Source organism: Osmia lignaria, chromosome 16 (genome assembly GCF_051020975.1).
Source record: "Osmia lignaria lignaria isolate PbOS001 chromosome 16, iyOsmLign1, whole genome shotgun sequence".
In the NCBI taxonomy this organism is placed as follows: domain Eukaryota; kingdom Metazoa; phylum Arthropoda; class Insecta; order Hymenoptera; family Megachilidae; genus Osmia; species Osmia lignaria.
This window is the reverse complement of record NC_135047.1, coordinates 5,180,254-5,201,268: the sequence shown is the minus strand read 5'-3', so window position 1 is coordinate 5,201,268 and position 21,015 is coordinate 5,180,254. Positions and strand designations below refer to the sequence as shown.

At 40.3% G+C, this 21,015-nt stretch overlaps 1 protein-coding gene across 2 annotated transcripts; it reads right to left on the bottom strand.

Moving 5' to 3' along the window:
• Nucleotides 1–1,650: 1,650 nt before the first annotated feature.
• LOC117600817 (sodium channel protein Nach) lies at nt 1,651–15,760 on the bottom strand. Of its 2 annotated transcripts, none has more exons than XM_034316737.2 (11): nt 6,927–15,760; nt 6,696–6,838; nt 6,572–6,635; nt 5,982–6,153; nt 5,735–5,880; nt 5,291–5,423; nt 4,557–4,839; nt 4,155–4,208; nt 3,915–4,086; nt 3,732–3,838; nt 1,651–2,856 (listed from the first exon to the last, which is right to left on the bottom strand). In XM_034316737.2, exons 1-11 carry the CDS (start codon nt 7,085–7,087, stop codon nt 2,621–2,623), a joined length of 1,671 nt encoding a protein of 556 aa, XP_034172628.2. In that variant the 5' UTR covers nt 7,088–15,760; the 3' UTR covers nt 1,651–2,620. The 2 variants fall into 2 exon arrangements, with proteins under 2 accessions (XP_034172628.2, XP_034172629.2); XM_034316738.2 differs by lacking the exon at nt 1,651–2,856 and adding an exon at nt 2,877–3,461.
• Nucleotides 15,761–21,015: the final 5,255 nt, after the last annotated feature.

The following is a 21,015-nucleotide window of genomic DNA, read 5'->3' as shown; positions in this document are numbered from 1 at the left end:
ATTACGTTTCTCGATTAAAGCACTATGCTGAAGACAATTTCTATGAGACTGTACTCAGTGTCCTTTTGCGACGAGGATTATAAAACCCTCTGGTACGGCAGAAAGATTTCACTACAAAGATATCGCGTTCAACCCCGTTTATCTGACTCACGATCGACTGCCTATAATTACTGGAAAGTTGCAGATTCCGTCATGATACAATATCAATTTTTCATCTACATTGTTACTACTTTGTTGTAATTAGACTTCCTGTGTATTCTCTACAGAATTATAGATAAACCTGCGTTGAAATTAAAAGAAAACAAGTTGGAACATCATTTTTCTTTGAATAACTCCAACAGGAGTTGGAAGATCCCTGCGACTCGTAGCCTTGAACTTAACTCGTACCTTGTTATTAAGGTCATAAAACTTCGAAACTTCATCGTGTGTCAGCTTCGTGACTAGAATGATCCAGCCGGGTTGCTCGTTCCGGGTTAGTCGTTAATCTGACCCGGGTATCTCACGCTCCATCGTTCGAAGCTCACCGCGAAGTGTTGCGTACGTGTGCCGTTATGAAAACCCGTCGCTCGTTGGCTGACGTGAATACATTAGCGAGAGAAGGGCACGTGCAAACGTTAACTGCAACACGACAGCCTTTGTTCGGGTCAAGAACAAACGAGTGCATGCAAATTGGATCAAGTTTACACGATGCTAACTCTATAAGGACTAACAGGATCAAAGCGATCCGTTTGCCAATTTCCCAGAAAGATTTTTTCTCGAAGTAACGATGTTTACTTGGAATGCGACAAGATTTAATTAAAGAAAAATTCCTTGGAAACAAGGGTCCATAGATTTCACGGTATTAAAAGTCTAATAACAAAGAAAATTAAACACGATGGAACAGCCAGTGATAATTTAATTTATCGAAGATCGTTGCCTTCGTCTATATCGTTCGTTTCAATTCCACGAAACGACCCCACGAAGACAAGATAGGCGCGAGAATGAGCCTTCCGGAGGAGCACGGTTACGGAAACGCGTTAATTCGCGCGGTGCAAGGAAAATTGGAATCGTAATGATTTTATTGCAACACTGCAGCGAGCTACGAGGCGACGTTCCCTGCTGCGTTTTAATAGTTTACCTTTTAAATTCGCCCGTTCGAACCGGGATCGTTTTTATATTTTTTTCCCCTACGCGTCGGGTAACGAGCATGTATAAAAATTCATCCGCGATACGAATTTAATGACACCGGCTCGCGGTGTACCGTCGAAAATTGAATGCGACTGATACTACGGAACCGGATCAATTTGATAACTTCGTCCACGTGCTGACCGTAACAATGGAATTCGAGGGAAAAACGCCCGGAGACATTTCCGTTTTGTTTCCGAATAATGGTGTGTTTTCCAGGTGGACTAGGTGCTGTGTTTGATAAATCCTTCGTGAAATTTGTAATATTTCAAAAAATCTTTCGATATATGCATTAAATGTGTTAAAACGTGCGATATTGTTACTCGAAGGAAATTGAAAGAGACAAGGAAACGTGGAAAGCGTTCCTTTCAAGAGGAAACCTATTTCAACAGCCGGCCAACAATTAAGAGATATCAATATCCATTTACCAAAGCTCTCGAGCTTTTGAGCCGGTCAATAATTCACTCGTACAGATCGCTGGTTCACACTGAATTTCATCTTTGTCCGTACCTCAAGCACGAGTCGATCCTCTCGAAACCTCAAGCACGTTCGAATGTTCGAGTTTCATAACAATACTGGACAGATAATACCGGTCGAAAGTTACGTAGGACTTGTCGTCGATAGAAGAGTACAAATAATTGTCTCGTCGAATTTGTAAAAGATACGATCAATTATAGATACTTATAATTATAGATGTTTTCAAAGAAATTTATTTTCCTGTAAAAAGTAATAAATTACAGTACTCGACTAAATTAATTAGAAGTTCCTTAATCAATGAAATAAAACTTCATTTTCCGCGATAATTCCCTCTCGATGTTCTGATTCGGTTCGTTATTGTAAACCTACGTTTCTGTGATTTCAACGTAGAGAATTGTAATATAATATTTCCAACAATATCCAATTCCCTGAATACATTTCAATTAAACGTGCAATTTAAATGCAACAATAGCGGATATTTCTACCGTTCGATAAACATTTCCCTTACTGTCAGAATATAATTGTGATTTCGGTCAATTAAAAAATGATCACGTTCAGTTTCCTTACTTTACACGCTTGAAAAGTACCCGTTCAGTTGGGAATTACTTTAAGTATCTTTTCCCAGTGATACCTCGCGACGTTTAGCGAGATCCTCTTTAATGCTTTAAGCTAACCTGTGGCAAAGCATCGTTAGAAAGCTCGCAAGCCCTCGTTGCAATATGGATCCCCTCCAAGATTGCTGAATCTTCTTTCGGTAAATCCTGCGGGAAAGAAACGCAAAGGATCGCTAATTTCTCTGGGGATAGGGTCTTTTTCTTCCTGACTCTCCTCGTAAACGAAAGAGAAAAATACGGAGCAATTTGTTCGTCTAAATCATTGAATCGTTCCGTGCCATTTAGAAGAAAATAATTATCTAAAATCTAGATCATGTATCTCTGAAGAAGAAGAAAAGAATTCCTAGTAAAGATTGAAACATGCGTTAGTATTCGTTGCGATATCTATCATTGTTCCTTTTTGATTTCACATTAGAATACAATTCGCCCCAATAAATCGACTGTATGGGCGATTCCCAATGCTTGACTTGTTTTTTGTTTCTATCGAGCGAAACAGGCCCCTTCACCAGCTCGAGCACGAAAAGCCCGATGAAGTAGACAAACTCTACGATCGCAATCAGGCTGAAACCGACGAAAATGCCCCAAATACCGCTTGCATCGCCTGGAAAAACATTCAAATTTCAATAACATTCGTCTGTTAACAATCGAACGAAATTAAAATAGAAAAATAGAAAATTATTTTATGTGTGTCCATTAACAAAGACCATAAAAGGAACACTTTTGCACTTGATTATATTTCCGCAAAGTGAAGGACGGTTTAATCCTTTCTTATTTACATTCGACACGAAATTTCCATTAAATTTATGCATGCAAAATTCCGTTAACCACGTGAAAGATATAATTCACATTGTCCTAGTGCACTCGTGTAACAAAATAAAACCCATTTCCTCGTCCCGAAGTTACAAGACGAAAGTGGATTTTCCTCACGAAAAATGTAAGTCCTTTTATACCGTGTACATTATACTACTTGTAACTCGGTGCCACAAGTATGTATACGTAACACAATGGATCGGCACGATGTTCCTTGCGCTTTTATTCCTTCCGCCTCGAGGCAACAGATTACACGCTGACGGGTAAAAGTTTCGTGCTACGAATCCTCTTCGTTACACAACGAGATCCTTTTGTGTTTTATAATCTTCAGCCGCGACGTTTCCTCGACATCTTATTTCACAGATTTTCACCGTAATCTTACCCTCGATCAGATCCCTTAAATCGAGCCGGATTCGATTGCTCATTTCGCCCCAGATTGAACGGATTGTGTTAAAACGTTGAACGAAAATCGAGAAAGAGAGATCTAACTCGGCTCGTTCGCTTTTAGAGTGATTTCTATTTTGTACGATTGGCGATGGAAAGAAATTCGCAGTTGTTCGATTGGAATTTAATAAAATTTTAAGTGGTATCGTTGTTATATTAATTTCCTTAGCAGTCTTCGTTTTAAAATTTCGTACAAATTTTCTGTCAGTTAATTTTACTCACCCAACAGCTCGTACCATCGATAAATCACGTCTTGCCTCAGCCTCATGGTGCCGAAGTTATTAAAATATATCGTCAGCACGCCTTGATCCTTGATCTCCACGTCGTTCCTTCGAATTTTTAACACATCGTCCATCGAAAGATTAATGAAATCGATATTAAAGATTCTGAAATTAATATACTCACAGTAGTTTAGCTGATTGTCGATCAGACACTACCAAATCAGACTCGGTTAATTTCGCAGTGTATGTGATGTCATTACATTCTGGATAACAGGTGTAACAGTGCATGATGGTTTCTGTATCGTGATTCGTTCCTTCGTACACGTTCTCATTGGGCACCACGGAAAACCATTTGGCTGGAATTTGAAAAATTTTGCTTACGATCGAGGAAAATATGGAAACTCCATAATCAATTATATCTTACATTTGTGGAGGGTCAAACACGGCACGTCCTCTATATTACAGACCCTTCTAGATTCTGGACAATCGAAAAATAAAAGAAATCTTAAAATAATTAACAAGTAGATTGTATTCTTAGATAAACGTCGAATTTTCCTCGTTTAATTCCGTGCGATCCGCTTTAAGCTTCGAGTCCCATTGGGGAGCTCGCGAAAGCACGCTATTTAGCCAGATCTCGTAGCTTCTAATCTCGAGAGAGTATGGCTGGAGAATCGTTAATGTCTTCCACTATTCAGTGCCCTGTAAGTCGTTTTGTCGTCGGCGTGAAAGTGAAAGTAGAGATGGTATGGTGAACGTCTCCTTTGTTAGGCAACTTTGCCTTCAAAGTCTACAATGATTTCTACGATAGAAACGAAGAGGAACTTACTTCGATTAGGCAAGTAGAACGGTATGCACTTGCAGATTTTCCATACGTCTTCGATTCTACAATCAACGATGCAGTCGCTGTAAGTGTAGAATGGTCGTAACCAGGTCATTTCATCCTCGAACACGCAATCTCGTTTGTCGAACGGATACGGAATAATACTCCTTGTGCTGTAAAACATGATCGCCTCTATTTCCACGCTTTTGCGTGTTCGCGGAGAGACGAGAATATCGATGACACCACCGCTGATCATATCGGGATAATCGTACGGACTGAAGATCGCCACCTTCGGAAAGAACGCATCCTTTGTGATAAGCGTAAAAAACCCTCTCGCGAAAATGAAATTTCAATATTCATGAATAACGACGAGACTGACGCGTTGAATGACCAGCTCGGTATAAAATATTCCCAACTCCTGGACGTATTTACACGCTCGCCTGGGAACGCTAAATCTCGACTGTTCTCCGGAGGAAAAACTGTAATTTGCATAATGCACCGTCGTTTGTCTCGTACGATAATCGTCGCGAGCAACCACGACCCACATTTACCGCGATTAAACTTTCCCGCTTTTGGGTCTAGTTGGATTATTTCGGGACGACGTAAAGTAAAGCAGAGACTTAGAAATTTTCGGTTCGATTCTATTAAGTTTCGATTCTACTATCTGAAGCTCGCGATTCTTATTTCTCCAAAATAACAAAACAGGGAGTTAGAAAATTGCCGCTCTGTCCATAAATTACCTTCCAGCCAGAAGTAGGCAGTATGGAATAAAAATAATCGTCCAGAAATGGTTCCATCAGCACGGATAGTCCACCGTCTTCGGTAAGGTTCTCCACTTTAATCGGTTCAGTTCTATGATCCACCTCGGGGTTCCTATCGAAAGAGAACAGCGAAGATACAAGGGAAAAAAGAAATCGAACTGAAGAACAGGGAACGGTGTTGCACGTGATGCTGTCGTTATACGGAAAATAATTTGCAGCGGGCAAAACCTAGAGAAATGGAAACGGCTAGGAAACACGATACGGTGAAAATTTCGCATGCACGCGACCGTGGAACCGTATAGAAGCTGGTGAAAAATAAATTTCGACAGCTTGGAAGGTGTCGCGAGACGAGTCGAATAAATGATGAGACTGAGTTAGCGTTGAGAGAAACATCAGGTAGAGAGATGAAAGCTTGAAACTCACAGCAGCGTATCATCCCCTTTAGTCGCGTAATTGAAGACGCAACAGAATCCATCTTGGGTCTTGCGAAACGCGAATATCTCTGAACAGTTCCTCTCTTGGTTGTTGAAACTACACCTTGATAGAATGGCCGAGCATTGTGGTGTCAACTGAAACGTTTCAATCGTTCGAAACAATTCTTAACGACTGTTAACCCTTTTAAATGAACGATATCCAGTTGTAAAGGGTTGAAAAAATAATAAAAACTCACTCGTTTCATGACGTTGGTGATGTCGTAATAGCCGTCGTTAAAATATGACAGAAGCTGATCGATTCGAAACGATCGTGCCTGTGTTATGAATTCGGAATCGTAGAGATCGCCCAATTGCAAAATCATGTCGAGAATCTCTTCAGAAGTTAAACGAGAGATGTTTGAGTTATATCTAATTGGAAAAAATCATGAAAAATTCAGTCTATGAATTCGTTGCAAAATTACGATGAAATTGATTAATTTATGAATAATTAATCAGTTTCGATCAATATTGTAAAACGTACGGGTTAAAAATTGAATTAAAAATTCTATTTCCGTGAAAAGCTTCGACGTTATTCATGGAAGTTAGTTAAAAACTCACTGGGAAAAGATCAAATATGCATTCTTATTGCTAAAAGTGAAATAATGGTTCTAATTTCGGTATTAATAGATTTTAATAATTCAAGATCGATAAATGTAATGAACTGCAATTCCAATATTTATATAAAATATTCATACTACGTTTTGAATAAATTTTGCGAGTAGAAATTGAAATTAATGATGATCTTAAATATTCAATTACACCTTTATGAGTGCAATATATTTCTTACATTTCATTTGCCATTTTCACAGCGGATCGACGACTTATTCGATTGATAGAGCAGATGGAAACGCCTGCAAACATTAGACTTAGCTAATTCGCACTCGTCTGTTTTAATTAAAATTTCTGTTTACCTGGGAAATTTAATTTGTACGTGGGAAAGGATTCCGTATCCACGCTGATCATCAGAGGATTCTTCATGAATTCCAGATAACCATAATAAACGGTGTAAACCATAGCGGGCACCATGAACGCGTACAATAGAAACCATACCGTTCTAAAAGCACAGCAGAGTTTGTTAAAATATGAAAATTGGCACGCGTTTCATTAAAATTTGTCGAGGCCAGAAAGAACGTTTAAATTACCTGTCGAACCACGTCGTTCCGGATTCCGTGAAATATTTGAAACCCGCCAGCTTCGTATACTTACAGTAGAGCTTGCCGTATTTTATCAACGCCCGAACGAAACGCGATCTTGTTTCGAGCTTTTCGTGTTTTAAAACTTCCTTCTCATCGTATATTCGCATTTTATCGTCCCACGGAACAACCTGCTTCTCGAAATACGCGGCAGCTATGCTTCTTTCAACGTTACGTTAACTCAGCGAAAGATTAATTGAAATCGAAGGATTTAAAAACGAAAAGAAGACTAGAAAATAAAATTAAAATAACTTTGATTGCATTGAACGGAATTACGGAAACGATTGTTAACCTCTTGGTGTTTACACGACGACTGTGATCTACGGCATTTACATTCGGCCTCGCCAAACGTTTGTCACATCATTCTTTTTGTACCGTCCTTCACAATGGCACTTGATGCACGCTGATCAGGCCTGATTTGCATGAGTGATTGTTCAGGAGATTATTTATTTATTTATTCTACATACGTTTATACATTTGATGTCATTTACTAGTAGATTCGAGGCCTGTGATTTTCTGATTTCATCTACTTTACTTCCTTCTCTCTAAATGCTATTAGATAGGTCCCTTTGTTGAAGTGGTGATTGATCGACCGATTTTGTAGAAGGAAATTGTTAGAAATTTATGGAAAAATGTTTACGTTAAACTTGACTACAGTCTCAATATTATAGGGTCATAGCGATTGATATTCTTGAAATACAAAAATTTGTTATTCATATTCAATCACCCCAATAGTTTTCTAATCGCGAATCCGACATGTTTATCTGGATGTTCGATCGTTTAAAATAAATAACGCTAGGCGAATCACATACGTGCATCATCGTAAAAAAATTTCGATCGGATGCTACTCATGCATATTATATCAAAATGAAATATTTAAAAAGTAGCATAAACGTTTACCGTAAATTCTACCGATCCTGCGTTCGATTTCAACTATAAACTAGTCTGGATGTGCCTTCAAATAATTAATAAATCGTCTCATAATTTTGCTCGATCAATTATGAATATTCTATACAGTTTCATTTTGAATCGGGTGTGATTGATGACGAACAATTATTAAAATTCATGAAGCTCTCTCTTCGTCCATCGTGTGTCTTTCCGCGGTCCGTTTCGACGTATTGAATTTCTCGATGCAAAATTCGTGTTCGGGGTAAAAAAATACGAGCAACGATGTAATGGAATTATTTTTAAAATTCACCGTACATTCGAGCGTAGCGTGATCGTTATAATTAATTCCTTCCCGAACGGGATTTCATTAATATTTAATTCGCAGTTTCGTTCTACGGAATCTATGAAAGTTTTCGTTAGTATTCAAACCGTAATCAGGATTCAACGATACTTGAATTCCATTTTAAAAGGAACCAGGGGGTGTTAAATTTGCTGACACGCGAGATTCGATGACCTCTGGTAAAATTCATGACCCATCCCCGTCCAGAGTAAAAAGTATAACGAATTCTAACAGTGGTGCAACGTGACGTTAAATGCAATGCATAGTCGCCCCATAATCTCATTTTCCCGCGATTATGGCATTCTTTTCTCTTTTCATTTGCCACCCCTATGATTTGCTACCTTGATTTGCGACTCGCCACGAATCCCTTTTTTAAAACCCCCCCTCGCCGTATCTCTACTATGAAAGATCATCGCTATAATTCAATTAAGAGAAGTTAAACGGCGCGGGTATGCAATTACGATCTGTCACGTTGAATTTTAGTAGCGTCGCGTTTCACTGCGTGGCTTTTTCGAGCCGTTGTTTTGCCCCGTTTATTGCTCCGTGAAATCGTATGGATTTCAATTACCCAAAGATAGCTAAGTTCGATCGTAGACGAGGCTGCACCGAAATATTTTATTAATCTCCCAAAAGCCGCCGGATTCTGCTCGGGGATTTACATGCAACCCGTTGCAGTGTTGCATACGGAACGCCGATTTCTATGCTCTGCGGCCTCGTACTTCGTGCTTTGTGGTTCTACCCTGATCCTCGGACAATCGAAGCTTACGATTCCTTGTAACGAATAATAGGAATATGCACCGACGAGCTTTTATTATATTGAAATTCTAGCAGTAAGATTTCTTTAAAATATTCCTGAAATATTCCTGCATCCTGCAACCATGGAATCCCACCGAATAGGGACACGTTGTGCATTTGACAAGTGCACGGTTGCATTCTGCATTTTCACCATGATTCTAGACGATCTCGTTTACATTGAGATAAACTTGATCTGGCACAGATTACAAGGTTTATTTTTAGTCGAACAATGCGGAAGTAGTACTGATTTTGACCGTGATTACTGAGAAATTTGGAAAATTGTAACCATGTCTGACGTATGGTTGACTTATACTACTGGCAATCACATTTTTCCTGATTTCTCTATTACATTTGCTAAATATTTTCTTTTCGAGCAATTCCTACGTGGAACGAAGAATTTAATGCGTCATAAAATCATGAGATACCCGTATAATTTTTCCAAATTTTTACGACCCCAATTTTCCAAGCTTTACCCTGTAACGCGTGCCGGTACGAATTTTTAACGTCACTCGACTCCGGGCCGATATGCATTTTGCAGCATGTGATTAAACGAAATAAAACGAAACGCTCGTTTCGATACGAGGGGAATGGAATCTGGGTTAAAAATTAATCCAACGACGAGAGATTGCTGGCAATTTACGCGACTGAATATGGAACAGGACGTTTTATAAATATGATAATTGGCGACGTGGGTGCGGTGTTTAAAAAAAATATAGAAGCATTGAAATGATAGTTAACGGAACGGTCGAAAACTGAATTAAACAGACTGGATTTTGATCTCCACGAATTAATTGTTAAAGAATGGTTATCGTATCTGAATGCGAAATGTTATGGGTCGTGTCTTTCTTTTATTATCTATTAATAATTTTTAGCTTTTATTAAAAACCAAAGGAATTGAAATCGAATTCAATCGTAGATAGGTACGTATAGGTATCCTGATCACGGCAATTATTTTAAATAGCCAGGCGCATCGATTCCGCGGGGCATTTTGAAATTATCGTTATCTGCGTATTACGAATCACACCATTAATCAGTGTGCAAATAGTTTTGTTGCCGCTATTAATTTACAATGCTTTAGTATAATATCCTACTATAAATTCCGCGCGTGGCCCGCGTTTGCCTCTGCCGCCTTTTGACAGATTAAACCAACGCACCGTATTCCCTAATTAATACTGCCAATTAAGAAGATTTAGCTTCGAAACCGGTTTGTAACTCGTAAACTAAGGTTTCCTATTCGACCAGAAGACAAAAAATTCAACTCAAATGAAATTTTAAATAATTACAACTTGTGTGACACTTTTTAATACGAAACAAAGAGCATCGAAATCGTTAAAAAAGACAAAACAACGAAAGGTGGATCCGCGAGACATCGGGAAAATGGTAATCACCACAGGGTAGAGATTGAGGAAAGAAAGAAAATTGCATCGCCCCTTTTTCGCTTCGACGTTCTCTTCATAATTGTGGCTGGACGCGAAATTCGCGAACGTTTTTAAGCGACGAACAAAGAGTTTGAATTGCGCGTTGCAGCACGGGCACAAAAGATTAAGCGGAGAGTTAATTACGGTCCGTATGGTGGAAGAAGAACGCATACGTAAAAGAGGCGAGGCAAAGATAAAGGAAAAAGGAATTAAGAGAAACACCCGCCTATTTTCATGCGCGACAAAAGGTGAGAAGAAAGCCTTTTGTTTCGTCTTAATTGCGTGACTAGTCGCGTTACACGTCCTCCGTCTTATCTCTGCCTTCTGACCATCTGCATTTCCGACTTTCCACTTTATCCTATCTTTCCTACCGTTTAAACATTCCACGGCTGTCTCCAGGGAAAGAACGCGAATAGTTATTTCTTGGAACGTCTGAATGCTTTCCTTAATTTAACTTTGCAAAATTTTCGAGCTTAGAATTTCCTCGGTTCGAGCAACACCGATCATCGACGCAGAGATTATTATTTTCCATGATTAACTCTCACGACTTGACCTGGTTTTAATTACTCCTTTAACCCTTCAATCTCGCGTAACATCAAACAAGGTATCAACAGAATTCCAAGGTTGAATTTAAAAAAAAAAAAGAGGAAAATCTTCGATGTTTGCGCGATCCAATTACGGGCGAATGCTCGATTAGCGAGAAAGGTTTCACGCGTACGTTCGCCATTTTCGCGAGATGGAAAATGGGGTGACGAAAAGGGAAAAGAATTAAGAGGGAAGCCACCGGTTTTCATACACGAACGAACGCAGCTACCTGGCGCTGTAAAGGAAGATAGGAAGAAAGAAGGGGCTTTGTTAAGCGCAAATTGAATGGGTACTTCCGTCTTCCCCTCGTCAGTTTGCGGAAGCGTGGGAGGCTGCCTCTTTAAGCGACAACGATCCACCTTCCGAAGATCCCTTCGATAGCATATGTTCCCGGATTTACACAGAGATAATATGTTTAAGAGCGTGCAGGGGAATTTTTATTATTCCAATTACATTTTTCGAGGAGTATTTCATTTTACGAGTTCACGATTCAATTATTATGCAATTCGTTCGATTGCCATTACATAGAGGGTCGAAGAAAATTGCAATACACGTACAGAATGAATAAATCATTATTATATCTAAACATTTGCTGATGTATAGTTGATACGAACAAACACGTTTCCCTGTTTGCTGATTTCAATGCACGCAGCCACGTTAATTCCCTCAATAAATGAAACGCAAATATTTAACGATGCGTGTTTAAACGGTTCCAGGAATGAGCTCGGTGAAAAAACGATTTTTCCCGGCCGTGTAAATAGTTGGAATGGAAAAACAATGTACGAAAAGTAGAACAGTGTTCGACAATAAAAATGAAAAAATAACGAACCAACGATTCCCGCTGGTGCATTCGGAAAATACAAACGAATCGGTAGATCGCGAAGAATTCAACCAATTGATAGTTTCGAAATAAAGCAATGAAAAGATTCTACTCTTTAGCTAAGAGCTCTCTTGTTTCACCTCCGATAAATAACAATCGTGTTTCACTTAAAGCCATTGCCTTGTTGAAACCTAATTTTCCCTATCGATTAACAAATTTTTCTCTCACGAGTGTCGGATACTTCTTTCGCGAGGAAAATTTGAGACGAGTTAACAGGGTTGCTTATTTATCACGTGTAATTTAGAAGCCTGGCACTACAAAGGTGTCGTTACGGTAATTTAATAAAATATTAAATATCAGGAATGTAAAAGTTTAATTTTCAGTTTAATAGAAAACACTTTCTGTCTAAAAATCGTCCTCTTTCTTTCTATAAACCTTAGCCATTGTGCTTGTTTCTTTCTCTCTTTGTTCGCAAATTCTCTGGTCGTTAAACCAGCAGCCCTCCCTCATTTTTAATGCATTAAAGAACATCGCTGAACAGGAGACACGTATTCTACAAGAATCTATCAGGAGACGATAGAAAAGGGAGAAGACGAGGGACCAGTCGATCCGTGTCGAATAAAAGTGGATCGATGCTGAAGGACGATCATAATAAAACCGTGGGATATTTCGAAGAAAAAAAGTTGTGTTACGGAATGAATAAGGGTTGAAGCGTCGTCATTCGACGTTCATTTTTTACCTCTTCAACCCGATCATTTTGTTTCTTACGCGTCTATAAAACCTTCCATAAAATACTAAGAACATAAAAAGAATGTACAGGATTCGTTGTTTTACGAGCTGTTCGGTTCGAAAAGAAAAATCAACGATTAAGAAACAAAGGTGAATTGTAAGCAAGCTTACTGTTAATGGTGTAACTGAAATTAGTGGACCTCTTGGGACACCATGGTACCGGGAGCAAATGTCGTACCTTCGTCACGAAAATAAGGCAATTCACGTCGTCATTCGTCTTTGCCAATTTGAAAGCAACCTGATTCGAAACCGTGTCGAGGATTCTCTAGGAAGCCGCTTTTACGAAAGATACTTTCCGTTTACGTGAACTTATAAAACGTACCTTTTAAAGAACGATACTGCATCGATGAGTTCGCTTTTACGAGTATTTCACGACGACCAAATCGATCTCCTCCACGAGCATTCGATTGCAGAGAGGTGTCACAATGTCGTTGATCCTCGTAAAAGTGAACGACAATTTTATAGTTCGACCTGTGCATTAGCTTTAATTTTTCTCGGACTTAAGAAGAATTCAAATTAATTTTATTGCCATTGCGAGGAGAATAGGTGCATTTGGGGTGGTGTTATTTAGCTTCCTTAGTGGTCTGTAAATTGGATATACGATAAAATTTTACTATTAGTCCTAAATCTATTTCATAAATCCATGGAAATTTCATCGTGCCCCCTAAAATATAAAACGGCAAACATTTATGATTTCAAACGAGGCTGAAAAATAAAAAAGATCGAGTGACAGGAACGTCTGTGACGATCTGTAAAATTTGCTTAACTTTCATTTGGAAATTTAGAAATTTTTCATCGTTCGCAAATGAAGAAAACGCTGATGTACCGAAACAGGCGCGATTCGACCCTAATCGTTGGCTATTTCACTCGGACCCAGCACGTGTATTCGATGCACCGAAATGGCGATTTGCGAACATCAGTCAAACAGTGGCACGTGTTACCAGTCGCCGTCACGAGTGGCCGTCATATCGTTGTCGCCGGCTGTATAACACGTCCGTTCAAGTGTTTCACGGAAAATCGTGGGGAACGAAATTTTCGATGAAATTTTCACGGGATCGAGCATCGACAGCAGTCGATAATGAAGGATGATTGGGCGTGGCGGCAATTCGGAATTAAAGGGTGTCCTTTTGTTCGTGGCAATCGCGTTGGAATAATTCTGCACCGACGAGGAAAAAAGCCGAGTCAGCCAGAAAATGAAGTGACGCGCGGTGGCATTTTGCTCGACCTACGTCGAGCGGAAAAAGAGGTAACCGGTGAACTCGCCGAAGGAAATTGAATGTAATCGAATGCGCATCTTGCTCGATGCATTTTACTCTGTTAAGAATTTTTTACGATCCCGATTCTCGTTGATCGTGGAAGATTTTGTCGAGCGTGACAAATGAACGGTGATGATAATTATCGAGCCGTACTACTTACCGATAGAAACGTAAGATAAATCAAGTCGCTGCATAAATATACCCGTTTCGAGCGATTCACAAAGCCGACAAAGGGTTTGAAAAGAGGCATTCAAAGCTCGGTTGTATCGAAATTCGAATGGCTTCTGCATCTGACAGCGTATTATCGCGCTCTTTTCAGCGAACAACTCTGATCCGTGATTCGGTACCGTTGATAAATCTGTGGGAAAACGTGCAACGCGAAAGGGAGACGGTAAAGGCAGGATTTCGCCGTAGAAATATTTGAGTAGCTCGATAACGACGATCAGGATTTACGTGCGACCCGTCACCGAGGATCCTCCCATGGCTCTAGATTTTTATAAAAATCAAGCATCGCTGAATGGGTATTTAGAATGCGCGAATAAAATATATTACGAGGTGAAAACGAACAGTTGTAGCTTTCTCGGCTACGTCTCGAGGGGATTAACATGCTACGAGCCACTAAGCTTCCAGCAGGTTCTGCTTCATTAATTCGAAACGCTGGATGCGTGACGTTAATTGCACAGGCTGAATTGTAGCCAGCTACCCTAAAACCGCTAAGATTTTAGATTTTAGATCGTTTCTACAAATTTGATGCGTTGAAATACGAAATTCATTCTTTACTTTTCGATTTGTTGCACGACGCGTTCGAAATACGCGGCACCGTCGCGACGTTACTTCGCGAGAGAGGAGGAAAGTTTTCGCGAGTAGAAGTTGAAAGTACCAACCGGATGGTCGTTGAAAGAGGAGCACGATAACGGATACCGGAGTAAGGAGAATGTTAGAAGCGCGAAACAACGCGACCTACATACTGGAATTACCAAGTCCTGCCACGTCTTCTGAAATATAATCGCGGTACTGTTCGGAAACGAAATCCAGCTTTCAATTAGAACTCGCTGGGAAAAAGTTGAGCCACTTGCCCGGCGGGGCAAGTCGGCGAATCCTGTGAAAAATTCAACAGCTAGAGGGTAGTTGTTTGAAATTTCGCTAGAAGAATCGTGGCCTTTAATCGCGACTGAAAAAGTATCAGACTCGAAGCGAACTTCTAGGAGAGGATCACACGGGCTGTTGAAACAAGACGGTTTGTTCTCGCAAGACGATACCGTTTCGTTTCGTTTCGCGAAACGTTTTAAACGACACTCGGGACGGAAAACGTCTCGGTATAATTGAGGACGACCGGATGCCGGTTACGTTTCCGTAAAGTGCACTTTGCATACAGCAACCTGGTCCGGTGCAATATGCATACGGAATGACCCGTGTACTTCCCTCGCAGACTTTTTATTATTATGCACTTACGAGCATCGCGTTTTTCTTTCCTATCCGTGCTATGTAAACTTTACACACGCTCGCATATCCTCTAGTCACGCTGCGAGCTTCTCCGTATGCGCACTCGACCCGAGCTTTCTCCTTTAGTTGCTTCAAGAAAAATTAATAAACCTATCGACGTTCTTTCGTTTAGTTTCTACAAAATTCCTTTCTACTACTGAAAATATAAATATTCAAACTCTTTAGTGTAGGTTTCTCATCTCAGAATGGGGGGGTTAGTGGGGCTGACGCCTGATGATCTCTACCCCAGATCAGTGTTTAAAAGAGACTTGGGGGGTTTATAAACGGAGGTGTTAAAGGACGCGATTAGATTAACAAACTAACAAAGCCAGTGCCCCGTTAGCCACCGGACTAGCCGGTGCCCAGACCACACCACGAGGAGGAGGGGTTGGCACATGGCACCGTCGGGGCTGGGTTTGCACCTTGCGGCCCCGACGGCACCTTTGTGGTCCGATTTCTATCTCAGATAACCCCCCACCCCTTTGGTACTCATATATTCGAATCCCGTCCCCATCTGATGGTTGCTGACCCGAGCTAAGGGCGTCCAAGGGAGACTTACCACCTTCCCTTTTCCCCTTTCCCCTTTCGGGAAGACTAAACGCCTACATTAGTATTAAATAAGCAGCCATAGTCCATTCATCATTGTCCTTTTACGGGATAACAAGGAAATTAAGTAGTACAGCTACATCATAGATCAGACACGAGCAACACCGGATAGAGTTAAAACCGATGGTGTTCGGATGGAGAAGCTGGGGTCCATAAACGAGCCGTTAAAAGGTGAAAATCTCCGGACGGAAGGTACAGACTGCTCTTAATTAAAATCTGAACGCCTATCGCGATCCCAGACGGCCGGGTCGAAACGAAGTTTCTCTCGAGTTGACTTATTTAATGGAGGATTTCGAAATTGTAATGCCAGCTGCTACTAGTGCCGGTGCTCTCGGCAGACTGTCGCGGATTTCATACGCGGGCAACTTAAATACGTCACGCGCTAATGCTTCCGCCAGTCGTATACACATTCAACTCGTTGCTGAAACTGCATTCAATGAACTCGCAAACTTCTCACGGTAATTTCGAACGGTAAACTACGTGTTCCAAGAAATTCTTTCGTCTGTTATTATGCACGCGTCAACCTCTTCCTCTTCTACCAAATTTAATTAGAAAATATCTTACAGAATATTATTAAACGATTTCGTGTCACAGGGTTAAATTCAGGATATTTTAATTTAATACTAAAATGAATTTTTGCAATCTTTTTGTAACGACCAAAGTAATTGAAATCCTAATAGTATTATTGTACGGACGCCTTTTAATATCCGTTTAAACGGGATGGAAACGATACTCGAAGAGACGGCTTTTGAACGTTTAAATTACTAAACGAGCGACGTTCTTGAAAATAGCCAACAGGGGTGGCCGCGACACGGTGAGCAAACACGATTATTCTCAAATGGCAGCGACAAGGGAACTGCATCGTGGGATAATGAATTGCTCGAACGAGTTGGCCGTGAAAGTTCATAAAATTCAGCGCCGGTGGTACGAGTGAAAATTGTTTCGGTCACTCAATACCATTCACCCTCTTTTGCACTGTGCCCCGTGTACCTATCGTACGCCTTGGAGAGCGAGGAAATATTCCATCCGGGCAACAAGCTACAACTTGAACAGTTTTATTTATGCGGCCGCTTTGCAGAACGCTGGAACGTTAATACACGTCCATTTTCGAAGTGGTCAGATTTATTTCGACGGTGCATTAATAGCAGTCTGCACCGTCAAAATTCAATGCCTCGTTTCACCAAGGTATCATGGTAGCAGTGTAATTTGTCACCCTCAAATAATTCGACGTTTCACCGATCTTGGCATTTTTGACTGATGAAAAAGCTTCGTTTCGAAATTCGAGTGGTAAATTATCGCCGATTCTACGCTGTGCGCGCTTTTGTAGGTCTGGGTCACCATTGACCCGGCCATCGTCGTTCCAGGATTAAAAGGTAAACTGGGATACGACTCGTCTCTGAGAGAAATTCAATTAACCGCAACGTTATCGGTCGCGATCATCTATAGCTGGTACACCAAGATGAAAATAGATAACATTGGTTTCATTATTGAATTTCCTCGTAACTACCTAACTATTTTCGTAACGGTTAATTACAAATGGGACGGAATGGAAATAGAACAGAAGGCAAATGAAGCGAATGATAAATTGCCAGGAGAAAAATTAAAAATAGAATAGATATATATAATGCAGTTCAAAGTTCTCTTCTTTCCTATGATTAAACTTCGTCCAACAATTTTCTCAAGCTTTCTGTAACATTTATCTTCTCTTCCAGGCACACATACTCGTAAATCCCTTATAAGTGTATGTACATTTCCATAATGCCGAACAGATCCCTTGGAAAGTAACCGGGACCGAGGGAAACTGTAAAACAAACTTATTTCTATGAAGAACACATTTTGCGTCTTCTCGAGCCTACCTCTTGAATCATCCCGAATAAAGTTTCAAATATTATACCGATATTCAAATGAAGAACGAAGCGTTTTATATAATATTCGTCTAACGAGGGGAATATTCCAAGTGAAATTCAATTACTGTAACTTCTTTTAAATTGCTAATAATGACACCGAGCGGTTAGCACGGTGTTCTCGTAATCGAGTACTCGGTTGTTCGAAACGAAACCGACGTCAATTAAAGATTAATTGAAAGCTGAATAAATGAGTTTGGCTTCGTTATTTTCGAAATAATCTGCCGGGGTCAGCAAGAAGTGGCCAAGTATCGAGCGAACAACGAACAAGAAGATATCTAGGTAAACTTTGCTGATCTCTAAGTTTCTGGCTACTTATTGAAAATGCACCAACACCTCGACAAACTTTTACCCCTACCGCATGAATTTCGTTGATGTTGCTACCCTGGAGAAATCATATCGCTCCTTTCACTATTCTCGTCATTTCCGTTCTAAATGATGATAATTTCATCTTTATTAATGTTTTATAAATCCTTTGAAAACTATCGAATTATTAAACAATCCATTTTTTCGTTTAATTATTAAAATCTGTCCGCAAAATTAACTTGAAATTAGCAATTCCCTTTGCATCTTCCCTAAACCGCGCTTCGCTTTCCGGTCGACCGGGCTGCAAATTAAGCTGCCCGATGCGTCCGACGAGCACTTTGCCGGGAAAATTTACATTCAAAAATGGCCACCGTCGTGGAGGAGCGATTTTTGCCGCGAGCACGATCCAAAAACACCGGGTGCATAATTCGCGACGCTCGGAGGGGACGGTTGCTCATCAACGATGCAGGAGCATCAGCGTAAAGTTTCGAGGGGAAATTTCGCGGCGTACACGCCGTTCTCCCAAAGGGGAGAAATCTTATCGTGATTTTGCACGGTGATCGCGGGACCCGCGTATATCCCGCGACGATAAATAAGGCTGACCCATTTAACGGCGACGCCCGGCGAGCAGAGGGTCAAAGTGCATTCCGTATTCCGGAACACGGTGCCGGTGCAGTTTATAGAACCGGGTCGTGGTAGCAACATACCAATTAGCCGGTTTGTATGGCGTGTACGCGTCGTCTGGCATTTCCTTCGGTCGAAAAACAGCCGACAAAAGCACCCTTCTTGCGCACACGCTTCTTCGCTACCCTTCGCTGTTCTATACGGCCCCCGATGGCTACACCGTGATTCGTAACGCGATATTACTTGAATGTCCTGAATGCTGTGATTACGAATTTCGAGGTCGAGAGTATCTACCTGAATCGTGCGGCAAATAGACTTTCTCGATATTCGAGATTTTGAAGCGATTTTGGGAGATTTTGTAAGCTTTCCAGGAGAACAGAATAATGTAGACGATTGCTTTAAAATAAATTTAAATCAAATATTTTGAATACCTTTGTTACTCGTAGGATATGCCTATTTTCAATCAGTGTAGCACAATTTCGTTCTGAATCATTACTGTAATTAATTTTGCAATATCTACTAATTGACTCGTAATGGATGATTAATAACTCTCGGTGAATTCTCGTATAGGTAAGCATATACATTTACACTTGGTAAATTATTCTATGAAAATACTCGCAGTGACTGTTTTGATTAAACCTGACGATGATAATATTAATATTGGTAGGCACTTCTTTTAATTAATATCGACAGCGTCGAAGAAATCCCATATGATCCCCTCGGTCTGTAAAGCCTCTCCGATCGAATTCGAAATCTCCAATAAAAGTATTTTCCCATCCAACTTCGATTGAATTTCATTCCACAAACTTGGAAATTTTATTTTCGTGTTACCGGTATTCCAATAATTGAATCTTACATTTTACACGAAATCTTCTTACGGTTTCTGAAGAAAGGTTCTTAAATTTATAGTAGCTTTTCCTTTCGATTGATTAATAAAACAAATAATTATTTTGTTTCTTTTTGTTCTTACCGTTTGCTTATAAAAACGTGCAATTGGTAAAACTGATACATCATTCTCCCAAGGTAGCTACACGGTGCGGTTATCCACCTTCTTTCCCAAGACAATTTTACCCTCTTCCGGCAATGTGATTTAGTAGAGCATCGGGCCATGGGAAACAGTAATTTCCATGCATATTTCGCCCGGGAAACAAACCGGTAAATGTATTTACTGCGATCCTGCGGTAAGTCAAAGCCACGAACGTGAGGGAAATATGATGTTTTTCCTGGTCTGAATTGCACGGGTCACGAAGGGTACCGATAGTATAGGAAGCTTGCGGTGTTCGGAATCTATTGAATCTATCGTACAGAATACCGATACAAAAAATTCGAATAAATTTATAAACTTCACAGAACAGTAACATTCCTTTTTGTTTTAAATAATTGATGACCGACTAAAATCTACACAACGAGAAATCATTTTATTAAATGAAACAATTCATGAATGAATTTTTTCTCGACGTACTGCACGTTTTATAAACACGTATTTTATTGTTCAGATTTTCGGGATTGTCACGTTGGCCAATTTTTTGCATCAGCTTTATTCCCGTTCGCATATTTTCGCGCCTCTAAAGCTTTATTTTATTCGGTACCATTGTAACGATAAAACATCGCCGGATGTTGGTCCGCTAGTTTGAAAATCGTGCGTGAAATTAATGATTTTTAACTAAGTTTACGGCATTCGTCAATTTGACGTGTTGGAAATTCAGAGATGGAATAACGAATTAATCTAAGTAACGCGTTCCGAGGTATAAAATAGTTTTACTTTGCACATTCGGCCTTCGTAGGAATTTCAGAAGTAGAATTAGTCTTGCGACAAGACCGAGCTCCCTTGAACGTTTCGCTTCGCAGCTGTCGTGTCATGCAAGAATTAGTATCACCACCGAAACATGCCACATTTCTGTTCCCGCTGTTTCACACCGCCGAACAACCACACCTTTCAAGGGCGTTATGCATACATAAGAGATCGCATGATTTCTCAGCCGTTGCCGAGGATCCTCTAACTCGTGTACAGCAAGGAACTTCCGATACTAAAGTTATTATTACAACTGTGACTTTACACGCTGGTATCACCGTGTTTACGTTTTCACAATAAACGAGAACAATGTTTAACTATTCTCCCCGTCGTTGCATTTGCATTCTTTTTCATTAACCGCGCGCGAGGAAATGAAATTAATATTATTGGTCAGAGGAAAATTTGCCCAGTTCCACCGGAAACAAATATCCGG